Here is a 15,871-nt window from a genome sequence, read left to right as displayed (position 1 = left end):
ACAGATAATCCTTTGAAGGAACCTAAGAGCTTTGTCCCTAGAAACAAGTAAATACTTGACAATTGAACACAAGAGGTTAGATCCTAGCTTTGCTCCAAAGTTTTTCATTTGAGATTGAAGGCTGAATTTTAGCTTCCCAGTGAAGTAACTATCGTAATAGGTGAGAGTTTTTTGAAATCTTATTTTCTACATGTTAAAATATACATGTTAGTCTTTAGGTTTTATAAAATATTAAAATTTAGCAAAATTGATACATTTAGAAAATGTATAAAAATATGCTGATTGTTCTGTAGTAGTTTTCCTGGGCTTTTATGTTTATGTCATTTAGCTTTGGCATTAATGGATTCTTTTGAGTCAAGTGCCAGCAAGGCATCAGTTCTGTCTGGATTAACAGAAAAGCTAAGGTCGAGAAACCAGGGCCAGTTTAGATACAAAACAATATCAGGGAATTGCCAGATTATCATTTGGGGTTTGTTGGGGAGATTTTTGTAACTGTCTAAATGAATGTACACAAAATGCACCAAGTCTTCTGATGAGATTTTAAAATTATGTTCCAATTTAAGTCTGAACAGGAATTAAGAATAACTCAAAGTGAATTTGATCGTCAGGCAGAGATTACCAGGCTTCTGCTGGAGGGAATCAGCAGTACACATGTGAGTGTTCATTCATTGGAAATTCATTTGCAGCAAAAGACTGGTCTTGGGGAAATTCTTAGAGGAAAAACTGAACTTCTGTTTTAGTCATTTATCAAAGATATTTAAATTGTGGCACTTTTCAAGATATACGAAGAAATATTTTAAATTTTTGTTTATACCTCATCACCTAATTCTCTCACCATCATCAATCATATCCATGCATTGTTTTTCTTTTGGCTGAACAGTTTGTTGTTACAAACTCTTGACCAAGGTCAGTCTTAATTAATAAGGCTTGCAGTAAAATGTTGGATACTGACAATTGACCTGGAGTAAAATGCTGGGTGCTGACGACGGACCTCGTAGTAAAATGCTGGGTGCTGGATGCTGACGACGGACCTCGTAGTAAAATGCTGGGTGCTGACGACTGACCTGGAGTAAAATACTAGGTGTTGACGACTGACCTCGTAGTAAAATGCTAGGTGCTGACGACTGACCTAAGAGTAAAATGCTAGGTGTTGACGACTGACCTTGTAGTAAAATGCTGGTGCTGACGACGGACCTCGTAGTAAAATGCTGGATGCTGACGACGGACCTCGTAGTAAAATGCTGGGTGCTGACGGTGCACCTTGAGTACCATGTCGTGCTTTGAATTCACTTAGCCTTTGTCACTCCAAGTAGGTCGTAGAACTGAGGACTGACTGTGCCTTTCCTCTCCAGGCCCATCACCTCCGCTGCCTGAATGACTTTGTAGAAGCACAGATGACCTACTATGCGCAGTGCTACCAGTACATGTTAGACCTCCAGAAACAGCTGGGAAGGTGGTAATTTCCTTTTCATACAGCAGACTCCTGATAAGAAATGCAGACTTTTTTCATATGAACCAATAATAGAGGTGAAAATTTGAATAATTAAAGGCTCCTATTAGCTTGTTTAAATCAGATTTTTTTAAAGCAAAGTGATTATCACATTTCTGAAGTAACAAACCATGTTGAGCTTTTTTGCCACAGCAGGGTGTTCACAGGGATAAGAAGATAATTTGAGTGCTTTTTAGTGCTTTGGAAAGAAAGCTTAAAAGCATTTCCAGTTTACTTTTCTCTTGAGTACCTTTGCAGTTGGTTGAGGAAGAAGAAACAGTTACATTGATACTTAATTGCCTTCAGAGATAATCTGTACTTATTCATTACTCACTTGTTGGCTGTTTAAAAAGAAAAGGTTTTAGAATATTCTGTAAGGCCACCATCTTGAGTATGGTAATAATACGCTTTAAAGCCCAGGTAAAGCCGGTAACCCGTCCTTCGTCATGAACACCTGTCACGTCCAAGCACTGCTCGGTGCTTCAGGGCTGCGTCAGCCAACAGAGCAGGCACAGTTGCCTTTGTGGAACTCACATGTAAGGTGGCCCTGAAGAGAAGACGATGGCCTTCCCTTGTGGTTCAGTGGGTTGTGGATCCAGTGTCATCACTGCTGTGGCTCTCAGTACACCTGCGGTGTGGGTTTGAGCTCTGGCCCAGGAACTTCCGTGTGCCGCAGATGCGGCCGGAAGAAGGGAAAGAAAAGGAAGTGCAGGACGAACATCTCTGCACTCAGAACTCGAATCTGGGTAGACGTTCAGGCCGTAGATGGACAGACCATGAGAGGGTAGAGAGACAGCGAGTTCTGCAGGGGGTCCCGACTGTGACTCAGGGGACGCTAGCAGAAATTCACAGGTGAATTTTTTTTTTTTGTCTTTTTAGGGCTGCAGCTGCGACACATGGAGGTTCCCAGGTTAGGGGTTGAATCAGAGCTGTAGCCACCAGCCTACGCCACAGCCACAGCAATGCCAGATCCGAGCCGCATCTGTGACCTACCCCACAGCTCATGGGAGCGCCAGATTCTGAACCCGCTGAGCACGGCCAGGGATCAGACCAGCATCCCCATGGATCCTAGTCGGGTTTTTAACCTGCTAACCCACAGTGGGAAATCTGATGCAGTTGTTTTAGTGGGAACAACCAGGATGAAGAAAGGACAGGGACGAATGGTCCAGGCAGAGGATTGTGTGTATGGAAGGGCCAAAGAAGAGAGCCTGGCGAGTTTAGGGAACTCACAGGAGTTCATTCCGGGTGGACCGTGGTGTTCCCACTGAGAACGAGATCGTAGGTGACGCCAGAAGGCTGGAGCGGGGTCCTGTCTGGATGCCCTTGAGAGTGGGCGATGGCAGAGGAGTTTGAGGTTGGCAGAGGGAGGGGCCGCTCAGGTAGGGAGAAATAATGCAGCTATTTCAGGGGATAAAGCAAACAGAAAACCCTCATCCCTTTGTTCCTTTCTGTGTCTTAGTCCCTCCAGACTAGGCCCAGAACACATCGGACACGTCCCCAAGGCTGGTCGTAGATCGTAGAAGCGAGTTGTAGCTCAGTACCACTGGCTGTTCTAATGGGACTCACAGAAGCATTTACACTTCTCTGTATTTGAAGTTTTGTTACCAGTTTAACTCTCTGAAATCAGAACAGTACTCTGGCCCCACATCATTACAAGTGTTTGAAGCCCAAGAGGCCTTAGCGCTTCCTGGTCACTTGGCCCTGACACTCAGGAATGCAGCAGAGGGGTTGCTGCTGAAACCATTCGTTCTTACATTCTGCTCAAAGTCACACAAATGCTTGGACCCCAGCCATTCAGACAAAATCTAGTTATTGCTACGCCGAGGTATGTGCTCTTGTGATCCACCTGCAGAAGAGGAAACAAGCACTAGTCATGAGGTTAACAGATGTATTTTATTGTTACATAATTGGACGTTTTAACATATGGAACCATGGTGACGGGAAATCTAGAGTTTTTTGAAGTTATTAGTGAAAGTTCTTAGAAGGGGAAGATGGCCTTTCAGGATTTTTTTTTTTTTTTTTGGTTAGCTTGGTGTTTTGTTGTTTTTCTTTTATCATTAATTCCCCAAAGTTGTCATAGACCTCAGAGGCTAAACAAAAGCTAATTATGCTAGTAAATTTGAAAGTAAAATTCCACGCTTAGAGACCTTAGAAGTCATGTGGGGCGGCAGTGGGGACCTTTTTTTTCTCTCATCAGAAACGTATAGAATCACTGCTGAGTTCACCGAGGGAGGGATGCTAGGAAACGTGTTGTTAAGAACGGAGCTTGAATTAGAAACTGGTTCTTTTCGTCATTAGAACCCTTTTCTCCATCGAAGAAACATTTGCTTCTAATTTTTAAAAACGCACTATTCTAGGCATCAGGGATGCAGTAGACACAAAATAGACTGCATCCCTGCCCTCATGGAGCCCACACTCTATTCGGGGGTCGAGGGAGGGGAAACGAACACGTCTGTCAAGTCCATGGTCTCTTGGCAGGCGGTGATGCTGAGGGCAGATCCAGCAGGGAAGTGCCTTGGTCAGGAGTGGCGTGTGCAGGAGTCGGGGCAGACGGATCTGAAAGGCACCAGGGAGCAAAGCATGTGGGCATCCTAGAGATGCTGCTGGAGAGGGTACAGCAGAGCCCAGAGCTCGCGCGGGACGCGGGTAGCTGTGTGTTCAGGCAGCAGCGTGCCTGGAGCTCCTTCGAGGGAACAGGGAGCTGGGGTGCAGAGAGGAGGGCTTTGGGGGGATCACATGATTTGATTTTAGCCTTCACCAAGACCGGTCTTGCTGCTCTGTTCAGAGTACACATGAGAGGGCGTGAGTCTAACCTGACAGACCTGTTCGGAGCCCATTGCAATAACTAGGTCAGTAATCCAGCCAGGAGACGACACACTTTGGACCCGGGGCTCATGGTGCAAGCACTCAAGCCCTGAGCAAGAGGATTTGTGGGCAGACTGCCTGTGTATGAGGCTTAGAGTGGCGAGAATGACGGCAGGTGTCTGACCTGAGCGTCTGAAGGAGCCGAGTCTGGGTTAACTCCACGGGGACAGCTGCGGGGGAGCCAGGAGCCCAGCTGTGGCGGTGTTTGCTTTGAGCCAGTGAACATCTGAGCGCAGAGATCCACATCTGGAGACTGGGGAAGGGGTAGAGAGAGAAGCGAGAGGCTTGTCAGCCTGCGGAGGGCCTTCAGGCCTGAGACGGGACGGAACTGCCCAGGGGCGAGTCTAGAGAGAGGAGGAGGACGGCCGCCTCCTGAGGAGCTCCAGCCGAGCAGCAGGAGGCGCGGGGAGGTCGAGAGTGAGGGAGCGCTTGGTGCACGCTGCGCCCCGGAGGGGTCCGTCCGGTGACACGAGGCTGCTGGTAAACCGTCAGCGAGGAGTCCTTTCCCGGGAACCAGGGCGGGGGGCGGGCGGGGGGGCAGACGCTCTCAAATGGGAAGAAGAAGAGCGTGTTCGTACGCCGATGAGGATGATACCGTAGAGGGAGAAGAGTGTTGGAAAGGAAGGGAAGGAGCGGTCGTGTGATCCCCGCGGGAGGAGACTCCGTGTACAGCTTCACAGACAGCTCATCTGTACCAAGAGAGACGGCGAAAAGCACGGCTTCGCCTCTCCGTTAAGAAGGACACAGCTCATCACTTGACTCCAAAGGTTGGGGAGAATTGCGGGAATTTTGAAAATGGATGAAAGGGTATGAATTAGTTACGGGGGGACAGGCAGATGGCTGCCAGGAGAGAGGGCACTGTGTTTGCAGGCAGCTCAGCACAGCGGACGGATGCCACGTTCCTGCCCATCCATGGCGTGTGAGACCAGACAGCATGGTTTTGCATCCTCCCTGTCACAGTGAGCACATAATTAAGGAGATTTTTACACAGGAGTGGTACAGAGTAAAGGGAGTTGGCGCACAGGCACATGCAAAGGGCTGATTGTAATAATCCACCTTGGACACGAGCAGGACGGAGTAGGAGGCTGGATGGCAGGTCTGAGGTACGACCCCAGATCCGAAGATGGGCCTGTTGGCGTGAGATGATGGTCAGAGAGCAGGATGCTGGCAGGGGTGGGGATCCTAAGGGTTATGGGTTTGGGAAGTGATTAGGTCTCGATGAGGCACTGAGAATAGGTGGCCGAACTCGGGTCAGAATCGCTAGAAGAGCTCATGGATCTGACAGGCCAAAGTGTTCGAATAATTGTCTGCATGGATATTAGAATCACTGAGAATTAAGATATACTGTCAGTGAGCCAGGAGCCAAGATCTGGAAAGAAGAGGAAAAGAATGAGACAGCTGAGTAGGTAGAATGCAGTTAAATAACATGGAATTCAAAGGTTGGGAAGGTTTGGTTAGAAGAGTGTAGCAATGGTCATGAGAAAGGTACAGCGTCGACAACATCCAGCTCCAGGTTGGCGATAAAAGGAGCGTGGGAGACTCCTGGTAAGCACCAGGGAGTGAACAGAGGGCTCGGAGGGGAGGGGAGGGGAGGGGAGGGGAATGTGCCTGAGTCCCCGGCTGCGGCACAGGGTCCCTAAAACGGAGGACGCTGTTCTGTGGACGGATGAGGTTCACCTGCCCTGTCAGAGGAGGCCATTTGTGTTTGACTAATAGATTTATTTACATTTAAATGTGAATTATCATAGGAAATAGTCAACCATAGAAACGGTCAAATTAGAATCATTATATAGGCCATTTTATGCTGTTTTCTATTTAGTATTATTGGAGAAACAGTAGGCTTGCAATAAATTGAAAACTCTGATTATCTCTAAACTGTAAGCACACAGATCACAGGGGTCTCCCTAGTTTCCAAGGAAAACCTGTTGCTTTTCCCCTAAGACAGACAGGAAGAGCTTGTGCCGCTTGCCCTGTTCTCGCATTGAGTCTTCGCTGGGTTAGTTACCAGGCCTGCACGTTACCGAGTGTTCACTCTGCTCCTCACGTGTCCGCAGGTCCGTAAGGGACTGGTCCTGCTTCATCTTGATGTCCTCAGCTTGTGGACACGTGCATACTCAACAAGTGTTTGCATCCATTTGATGAAAAAGAGTCTAGCTAGGCAAATGTTTCCCAAAGAATTAAGAAAACTCAACTTTTTCATTGGTATTTTTATTTAACAATTCATAAAGAGGAAAAGATTAATAAAAGCGTAAAGGCTTTTGGAAGTATTTTAAGGATAAACTCACTTTTTCTGGGGGAAAAAATAGCGATGGTATTTTTTTTTAAATATTTTTTAAATTTACACTTGTAAAGACAGCTTTGAAACAAACTTTCAAGGGTTTTATGTTTAAAAACAATCTATGTTTTCACTAGTGCAGTTGGCCCAAGGAGGGTGAGCCAGTTAACACTTCGTCATTAAAAATATTGGCATCTTTATTTGGCGTAAGTGGCAGTTGTTAGAAGGCAAACACTGCCACCTAGTGATGGTATTTGGGAACTTTGGTCTCTTGGAAGTGGACTGTTGGCCATTTTCTTTTCAACAGTTTTCCATCAAATTATCATTGTAACAACAACCAGACTTCCGTGGCACCTGTACCATCTGCCTCGTCAAATGCGATTGGCTCTTCTGCCTTGACTTCCACAAGTGGCCTAGGACTCACCTCTCCTTCCAACCTCCCTGACCTCAAGGAGTGCGTTGGCAGCAGGAAGGCCAGGGTTCTGTACGATTACGATGCTGCGAACAGTACCGAGCTGTCCCTGCTGGCGGACGAGGTGAGTGATGCGTGCGTGAGGAGGAGCCTGTGTCACAGGCTGACTGACTTCCCGGAGTAACAGCGCAGGTGCCTCCTTACTTACTGGCAGTGGCTTGTGATGGGTGTTTTCATAGATTGCAGCTGGGTATCGTAACATTCTATACATGTTGACTCTCTTTTAACAAGATGGAGCATCACAGAAATGTGTTAAGCCTCTAACTGCTAAATAGCTGGATTTCTGAATCTATATCTAGTAAAGTCCCTTATCGCTCACCAAATGGACGATAATGTTAACTTCTTTGATAGTGAATAAGTTGTCATTTAAATCTGGTTTTCTGCGTGTTTCTTTCTCGACGTCGGTGGTAACTGGAAATACCTTGTTCCGTAGGTGATCAGTGTTTACAGTGTTGCTGGAATGGATTCCGACTGGCTCATGGGGGAAAGGGGGAACCAGAAGGGCAGGGTGCCCATCACCTACTTAGAGCTGCTCAACTGATAGGTGGACGGCGACAGACACCGTATTTATACACACCTAACGCTTAGTACAGCAGGCTTAACGCCCTTCCGTGTTAATGTCTTAAGCGACTGAAAAGAAAAACCAGCTCTCAGAAACTGGCCTTTCTGCCAGTAAAACTGCATGGTAAATATTTTGTTGCAGAATTTATGTTAGAGCTTTCATGCCAAGAGTGTTTTCTTACAACATTCTCTTTCTACTGAAGTTTCACTAATAAGTAGCTTCTCCTTTCGAGCCCCACCTTAAAACTGTTTTCTACTGAATTTTTCATTAATGGCAAGCTGTTTCTTTTATGTAAAATAAATTTATTGTGAATTGACATCCAGTGACTCGTTTATTAGGTGAAATTAATAGCCAAAGAATAAATTTAAATTTCATTTTTAACTGTTTAAAAGAGCTCTAGGATGTGAAGAATGTAGTGTTTCTATTTCCATAAACAGAAAACGTGCAGTTTCGCCACATCACTTTGTTTCCCAGCAGACAGTGAATGACTTCACACCTGTATTTCGACGGTTATTTGGGGTGTTTTTTGTTTGTTTTATTAAACACTACCGAATGGTTGAAGAATACCTAGTCTTCAAGAAGTATGGCTGTATTTTTCTAATATGTTTGCAGTTAAGGTTCTAAAACATGTAGACAAATTCACTTCACTAAACACGTTTTTAAGACTGTTCAGGTGGCACAGTTTAATGCATCATCAAACTTGGATCTGTTAAGAACTGTGCTACAGTAAAGAGGATTCATTCTTATCAAACAAAAAATCCTTATGAAAATATGGACTAGTACAGCTGTGTCCATTAAGGCATAAATTGTATGGTTACTTTGAGCCTCCTGATAAGATTTGGACAGCGTGTTAGTGAACTTAGGTTGTCTGGATCAGGCTCTCTAGTCGTAAAATGCACACTAATGAAACGATTCGCGACCTGCTTGGGGTCAGAAAATTACTGTTTGGACCATCGCTGTGACTCGCAGATTGCTGCCACGTCAGGACTCGCGCTCTCGTTTCCACCCATTCATTCATCAAACACTGCGTGGAGGGCCAGGCGCTCTGTGGATCCCCCGGGACCATGACCCCAGCACAGGCACTCCTTCCCCGTGCAGGTCGTGGAGACGGGGCGCGGAGACGGGGCAGCAGCGAAGTGGCGTCCCGCAACAGAAGAAACAAACGGCCACCCATGCCGAGTTCGGGGCCACCTCCTTCGGGTTTGGGGAGCAGCAGTGGTTTGCAGAGCAAGTGCTCCCGTCAGGGAGGCGCTGCGCCGGGCCTGGAGCCAGGAGAGCGTAGCCCGTCTGCCCCCAGAGTGCTTGCGTCGGGTTGTGCCTGGAGTGCAGTGAATTTCTCCGGGGAATGCTGGTAGCGAATGCGGCAGAATAAAGTTGCTGCTTTAAAAAATGAATACTTGGCCCCGAGGGCGGTCTGTACATGTTGTTTCGGAGTTCCTAGTGAGCGCTCGGGGGACGTGTTGATGGCCGCGGTGGCAGTGCAGGTGTCCACCGCGGTGGTTCGGCTTCTGTGCCGCGAGGCAGGTTCAGAGCTGTGCGGGTGCTGCGGGCGCTCCGGGTCCCGCTGGGGGTCGGAGCTGTCAGGCTGGTTCGCCGCGGGCCTCCCGAGTGAAGCCCTGGGGCCGCCTAGAGCTCCAGACGTGAGCTTGTGCAGATTTGGGCTTCAAAACCATGCAGAAACCCCGGGGCCGCGGCACCGGAACGTGTAACTCCGGTTTCGGGGAGAGGAGCGGTGGGGGAGGGGGAGGAGGAGGAGGGTGGGCCGCCCTGGGTCCGCGGGTCTTTCTCTCCTTCACCTCGGGTGTCCCCTAAACTGCCCTTTAGTAAAATGCCGATGACGATGATGCCCCTGGCGGCGACCGTGAGGATTCTGCAGCAGACGGCGCCTTGTCTGTGAGGCATCCTTCGGCCTGGCACCGCGGAGAGGCATGCTGTAGAGCGGCTCGCCCGGTGGCGCCCGAGCTGCCCGGACCGCAGGCCTTGTCGGTGACGGTGTGCCTGTGCCCCGGTCTCCTTCTCCTCTCTGTCCTCCAGCCTCCTGGAGTCAGACCCAGGTTTAGGTGTGACTCCCCACAGTCAGTGTAAGTTGCTCTCCTTCCAGCAAACGAGTGTTGATTCGGGTGACCCTGAGGTGTTCAGCAGTGTTGGGCCTTTGTCTCAAATCCTTCACAATGTGAAGCCTCCGTCTTACGCGTATTGCTTTCGTTTTGATGGAGTTTGGGTTGGTTGGGGGCTGGTATTTGGTTTATTGCAACTTGGTCTGGGCTTATTGTATAAAGTCATCGGTTTAATTTTTTACTCAGGTCAAGACCCATAGGTTCCTGGGCGTGGAGGAAAAGCTTGGGAAGCCTGTTATTTCGTGGTGCCAATCAGGACGATCTCAGCAATCTCGGTGCCCCTGAGCTTAAGCTAGAGGCCTGGGAATGTGAAGGGCATGCAGAGGAGAGAAATGGCCAGCGTGGGAATAATCGTGGCGCTTACGCGTGGGTTGTCCCTACGTGTGTCCTCAGAGTAGTTGACCTAATGGGGTGTGATGGTGCTATTCAGAGAAATTCACATTATGGATGTCGTCCTAAAAGCGGGACGTGCCTCTCACTCTGAGTAACATGAGAAGTAAGAACCTCGAGGGAGGCCGAGGTCCCCGGGGGGAGTCCGCCATATGCTCTTCTCTTGTCCTCCACCCAGGAGAGGCCATCGCCGTGGTCTTCTGCTGTCCCCCACCCCGCGGAGGCACGGGTGTGCGTGGAGGCGCCGGGGTCGGGAGGCGCTCCTGAAATAAAGTGGGAGGCCGAGGGGCACAGGACCAGGAGCAGCATTTGGTGCATCAGCCAGAGAGGCCCAGCTCGCCTCCCGGCGTTACTGCCGAGACTCTCCCAAATACCTGGGAGTTTGAAATATGTTGCCCTCGAATGTGGCGCTGGACGTCTGTTGAGTGCGAAGCCTTAATCCTAGATGGGGGCTTTGTAATTTGATCTGAGCCAGCTCTGCCTCAACCCCTTCTCCGGGCGATGGAGCGGCTCTTACCTCTGCTGAGACCCAGGTTGCAGGTTTGGGGGGTGTCCACAGCACCCCTGCCCTTTCTCCCACATGGTCCTAATGAGAACGCCGCCCAGTAGGGCAGTGCTTCTCAGTGGGAGACCCCTAAAGGGGCAGTGTCAGCATCACCCAGGAGCCTGTAAAAAACGCTGACTTGTGTCTCCAGGTGCTCTTTCTTCCTTTCATGTTAACTTATTTGGGTGCTTAATTTGTTGTCTTCAGGGAGCTGTAGAACGAATCTAAGTTCTTCCACATAACATTTTTAAAAATATTTCAAGATAAAAACTGAACTTCGACCGTACTGTGTTCCAGTGCTAACCATAGTTATAGTTATTTTTAATAATTTATGTTTAGCATGTATCTGTCACTTCAGAATGTCGGCTCTCTGAGAGGGAGACTAATTCTTGTGATCAGAGTTAAATTCCAGCACTTAGCGTAAGACCTGGCACGTGGTGTCTACTTGGTATTTGTCAAAGAAAGAAAAAACATGACTTCTAAGCCTTATCCAAGCTCTGGTGAGTCAGACTCTGGGATGGGGCCAGAAGTCTGTTTTACAAGTCAGTCGGAAGAGTGTCACCTCAGACGTGAGGCCACTTCAGCAGGACAAAGCCGGCGCCGCGGACCTGCAGGCCAGCTGCTGTCCGACATCACGTGACAACGTGTCCCTGCTGTGGGGACGCCGGCAACCCTGTGTCCAGTGAGGGGACCGCTGCTGGGCTGTGTTACAGGCAGGGCTGACGGTCGCACGGGAACTGTGGCCTGGACTTGGCGGGTTTCTGGGGACGCGTCCCTGGGCCCAGAGCAGGGCAAGCACTGCCACCTCCCCCATGTCCACTCGGCACAGTGCCGCTTGACGTCAGCACCCTGACACGCCGTTAAGGTTGGGTCGTTGTTTCAGACTGACGTGTACCTCCCTGTGCTCAGTTCCTAAGCGCTCCTCTCCCTACTTCAAAGGATATTTTTCTTTAAGAATTTGTAATGCTTTTTTAAAGATCCGGGTCATGAGTGTTTTGGTAGCAAGGAAACACTGTATATGTACTTTAGAGGTAAAGGTCAGCTGTAACTCCGCCATCTGGGAAAAGCTACTGTTGCTTAGGCATATAGACTTCCAGATTCGTCTGTGCTTTTCTAGATTTCTTTAAATGAGATCAAGGTGTACATACTGTTTTGTAATTTTCACTTGACAGCACCACAACTATCCCCTCATGTCAAATGTGTTTATATCTTTTTTAATGGCTGCATGATACTTCATCACATGTGCCGCATTTTGTTAAACTACTGTTTTTAGGTTGTTTCCAATTTTTCACTAATAAACTGCTTTAAAGAACATTGTGTTGTTAAATCTTTCATGTGAATACTTGGAAGTAGAATTGCTGGTGGAGGGCATGCCAATTTACTAAAACTTTTGTTAGCACCACTTTGCCCCTCAGAAAACTTAGCAGCTTACACTTTTATTGGCAGGATGAGAAAGAATACTGTTTCTTTTTTCCAATGGAATGTTCTTAGAACCGAGCTTATAAATAAAGGGTGAGGACAAGATAAAAAGGCCCTGCAAAACTAAAACCCACGATCCGTCTTGAGTTTTTCTGACGTGACCTCACTTACTGTTCTACCTTCTGTTACGTATTTTGTGATACTTTGGCAATGTTTGTGGTACTAGCTTTCCCTGGCTTTGTATTCAGTCTCCTGGAAATGCTGTCACCTCTCTCTTGCTGAAATGGTAGCAGAACAGTCCGAAACAGCAGGATCTTGTGACAATTTTGGTGAAGGCTGCTGTTGGCTCGGGGAAGCATGGGCATGATGGAAAAGTAGCAGCTTCGGAAGGCAGGCAGCACTTGGCTCTCGCCCTTGGTGCCATGGCTTTGTGTCAGTCTCTTGTCTCTTTGAGCCTGTCTGCTCATCTGCAGAAAGATAAAAATATGAAAAATCAGCCATATACGGAGAAAGCGCCTGGCACCTGGTAGCTAATAACTTGCTAGAGTCCCCACCTGTTTTAGAGCAGTTGCTGTTATCCACCTCCTGGGGTAAATCTCATTGCCACCATCCAGTGAAATCTTTGAAAGCTGTCAGAATAAATGGACACCACCTTACGTGTCCTAGGGTACCTACAAAATGTAGCTCTGAAGACTGTCTCATCTTTTCCACACAAGTGACCTAACCTGATGGAACAGTTCAACTGCTTCTCTGACCGTGTATCAAAGTGGCGACCATACTCTAAAATGATGAGCCGGACCTGTCAGCCATGTGAAACTTCCCTTTGGATTGAAACGCCGCCTTTGGCGTAGGGCTGATCTCTTTACTTTGGATGGCTTCTCCTCCACCTGGGAGTATTTGAATCAGAAGGCTCAACTCAGTAAAGCAATGGTCATCAATTAAGTGCCAATAACATTTCCAGGATGAGAACACAGGATTGATGCATTCACAATGAGTATTTAGAGAAGCATCTGAACTCTAAGTTGCCCAAGCAAGAGTTCCAGTAGGCAGATGTGCTAGAGGGAACATCTCCAGTAACCACGGCAGACGAGGCACCCGTTTTCAACTTTGGATGAAGCCAAACATTTAAATTAGCCCCTAGTTTGTTGATTATAACTCCGAATTATTCAGCCAATAAGTGAGTAGTAAGAGAACCTAAGAGGGTGGAAGGGAGGAAGCCCACACAGGAAGCTTGTTTGCGAGAAGGAAAATTGGTGATGAGGCGAAAGAAGGTGAGCTGCTCTCACCTCCAGCTCTTCCGGAAGCCTGGTGCACTCGGGCTCAGGGCGCGCATCTGCGCCTGTTCCCAGGCGGGGACATGGTCCGAGATGAGCCAGGAGGTCGTCCCAGCAACCACACCCTTGGATGCCTGCTCGCCTTTTGGGCACAGGTTCCTCCCTTCCGCTCTCCTCGAAGACCATCCCTTGTTAAGCCTCCCGTCAAAGGCTCCGTCTGCAAAGATATTCTGGATTCTCAGGCAGAATTACCTCGTCACATATATGCATGTAACTCAGCTGTCGCATTCATTGCCTTGAATTGCAATGACTTGCTAACTGAGCCGAGCTCGAGGACAGGGACTCCCAGCACAGCGAAAGCTGAGTTTCGGCAACCCCCGCAGCTGCTGACCGCAGTCTGCTTTCTCCAGAGGTCTATTCGCGACCCCCACGTGGTGACGTTACGTGCGTGGGAAGAAACACGGCCCCTTTCGGACATCGGTGTCACCGTCTCTGAGAGTCAACTGCAGACTATCCCTCAGCACTGCTTCCCTGTGGACTCCGTTTGGTCCGTCTTAGACACTGCTCAGCACTGACTTGGAGTCTGCAAAACAGCAGCTTACTAAGGAATGGAGTGTTTTGCTAGTTACGTCTAAACGTCACGTTAAATCGGGATCCGGCGTCTCAAGTCAGGACGGGGCTGTTTTCACCGTTGAGCTTTTCTGGGTCCGTGTTCCCCGTGAAAGGGCTCCATCCTCCCTTCTCTCCTCTGCCTCTTTGCTACCCTTTCCCCGCTGTCTGTACCTGCTTCCTCTCCCTTCTTCCAAAAAGCCTACCCGGTTAGGAAAACGCGCAGCACGTCGCGGGAGAGAGGTGCGAAGGGAAGACCCGACGGACGGTCTTGCTCCGTCGCTGGTCGTGGGTGGCGAGTCCGCCTCTGACTCCAGCAGCCGGAGCAAAGCCAGGGGTCCGCTCAACGGCCAAACTGTCTGCAGGGGCGCGGCAGACGAGGTCGAGCACCAGGCAGAAGGGACCTCGGAGGCAGAGCTCTTGCCCTGATTCGACGTCCCGTGCCAGTGTATTGCCGCTGCCATCAGCCTGGAGCGAAGCGGGCACAGGATGACCCCTTGTCGCTCTGAGCCTTCACCTGTCAGTGTCCCCTTCCCTGCGTGTTTCTCGCAATCTCCGGCGACATTTAGGTCCATGAATCAGTCTCCCTCTCTACCTGCTGGTGAGAGGGGGCTTGGGCCACCCCCTGCAGGAGAGCTTGGCTTGGGCCCCACCTCACACTCCTACCCAGTTGTCTGGGAAGCATTCTGTGCCCACCACCAAGGGAGCGAGGGCCCGGCAGGCTGTAAGCTGGCAAAACCAGAAGCTCGCCAGTGGCCTCTGAGGGAGGATCCCTCCTGCAGGAGCAAGGATTCATTTAGCTTCATGGTAGGCAATAAAGTTGCTCATTATGACTCAGGGCCTTACATGGGTTACGTGACAGAGCTCTTGTCCTCCCTGATACAAATCTCATGGTGACAAGGGTCTTACCCAGACACCTGTGCGGCTTACCCATCACCCCCTTTTCCTACACCGCCCGTGGCGGCCCCTGCTCCCTCGGATGGAGATGGAAGTCAGAGCCCTGGGGCAGAACAGGAAGGCATGCGTGCTCCGTGGACGGCGTCTCACAGGTGCCCCAGCACGAGAGCCTGTAGTTCACACACGCTCAGCCAGTTCCGTTAGGCACGACGCCAACCAGGAAGACTGGCGAAGGAAGAGTCCAGCCCTGGACCTGTTGCTCAGCCAGAACCAAGGCTCCCTTGATCCCTTCGCCTTCGATTGAAGGACCTGTGCCCAGTCCAGTCCGTCTCTACTGTCGTGATGAATCCCCCCTTGGGGGCCACATTCTGTCCAACCAAGGCTTTGATTACAACCATCTCACACATTCACACTTTCTGATCTCTTTGAACCTCACTATTGGGAGCAATAGCGCCCTATCCTATTGCTAGGCTCTAAAATGTTACTGTCACAGTTATGCCCAGACGAAATGTCTTACTGCAAAACCACCGATTGCATAAAGACTGTAGACTCTGGAATCAAAGGGACAAATTTTTCAAATCCCAGCTCTGCCAATGATTAGCTGTGTGTTGAGCAAATTACATAACCTCAATTCTTGCTTTTCAGTCTGTAAAATATAGATTGAAATGCCTACCCTCTATGCTTGTGGCAAGTGGTAGTTCTTAAAACACGCTCCCCAAACCAGCAGCATGAGCATCACCTAGGAATTTATCAGAAATGCAAATTCTCACACCCCTACTGAATCAGAAACTGGTGTTTTAACAAGCCTGCAGGTGATTTGTTGCATATGCTGACCTGGGACACTCTGGTTGGTGTACTGCTGGTTGTGAAGATTAAATGAAACATCGCATGAAAGAATTTAACTCAGTGATTGGCACACAGAATATTCTTAACAATATTATTACTATATCAGCATCAC

The 15,871-nt window shown here is 49.0% G+C and overlaps 1 protein-coding gene across 2 annotated transcripts in view; it reads left to right on the top strand.

Moving 5' to 3' along the window:
- Positions 1-7,981, top strand: part of SH3GLB1 (SH3 domain containing GRB2 like, endophilin B1) — a 33,278-nt gene extending 25,297 nt beyond the window's left edge. For both annotated transcript variants that reach the window (XM_047785404.1, XM_047785403.1), the window contains 4 exons: positions 564-653; positions 1,353-1,453; positions 6,937-7,165; positions 7,535-7,981. In XM_047785404.1, coding sequence (XP_047641360.1) covers positions 564-653; positions 1,353-1,453; positions 6,937-7,165; positions 7,535-7,642 — 528 coding nt within the window. In that variant the 3' untranslated portion in view covers positions 7,643-7,981. The remainder of the gene's footprint in view (positions 1-563; positions 654-1,352; positions 1,454-6,936; positions 7,166-7,534) is intronic.
- Positions 7,982-15,871: the final 7,890 nt, after the last annotated feature.

Source organism: Phacochoerus africanus, chromosome 6 (genome assembly GCF_016906955.1).
Source record: "Phacochoerus africanus isolate WHEZ1 chromosome 6, ROS_Pafr_v1, whole genome shotgun sequence".
NCBI lineage: Eukaryota > Metazoa > Chordata > Mammalia > Artiodactyla > Suidae > Phacochoerus > Phacochoerus africanus.
The sequence above is the reverse complement of the archived record's forward strand: the minus strand, read 5'-3'. Positions and strand labels throughout refer to the sequence as shown.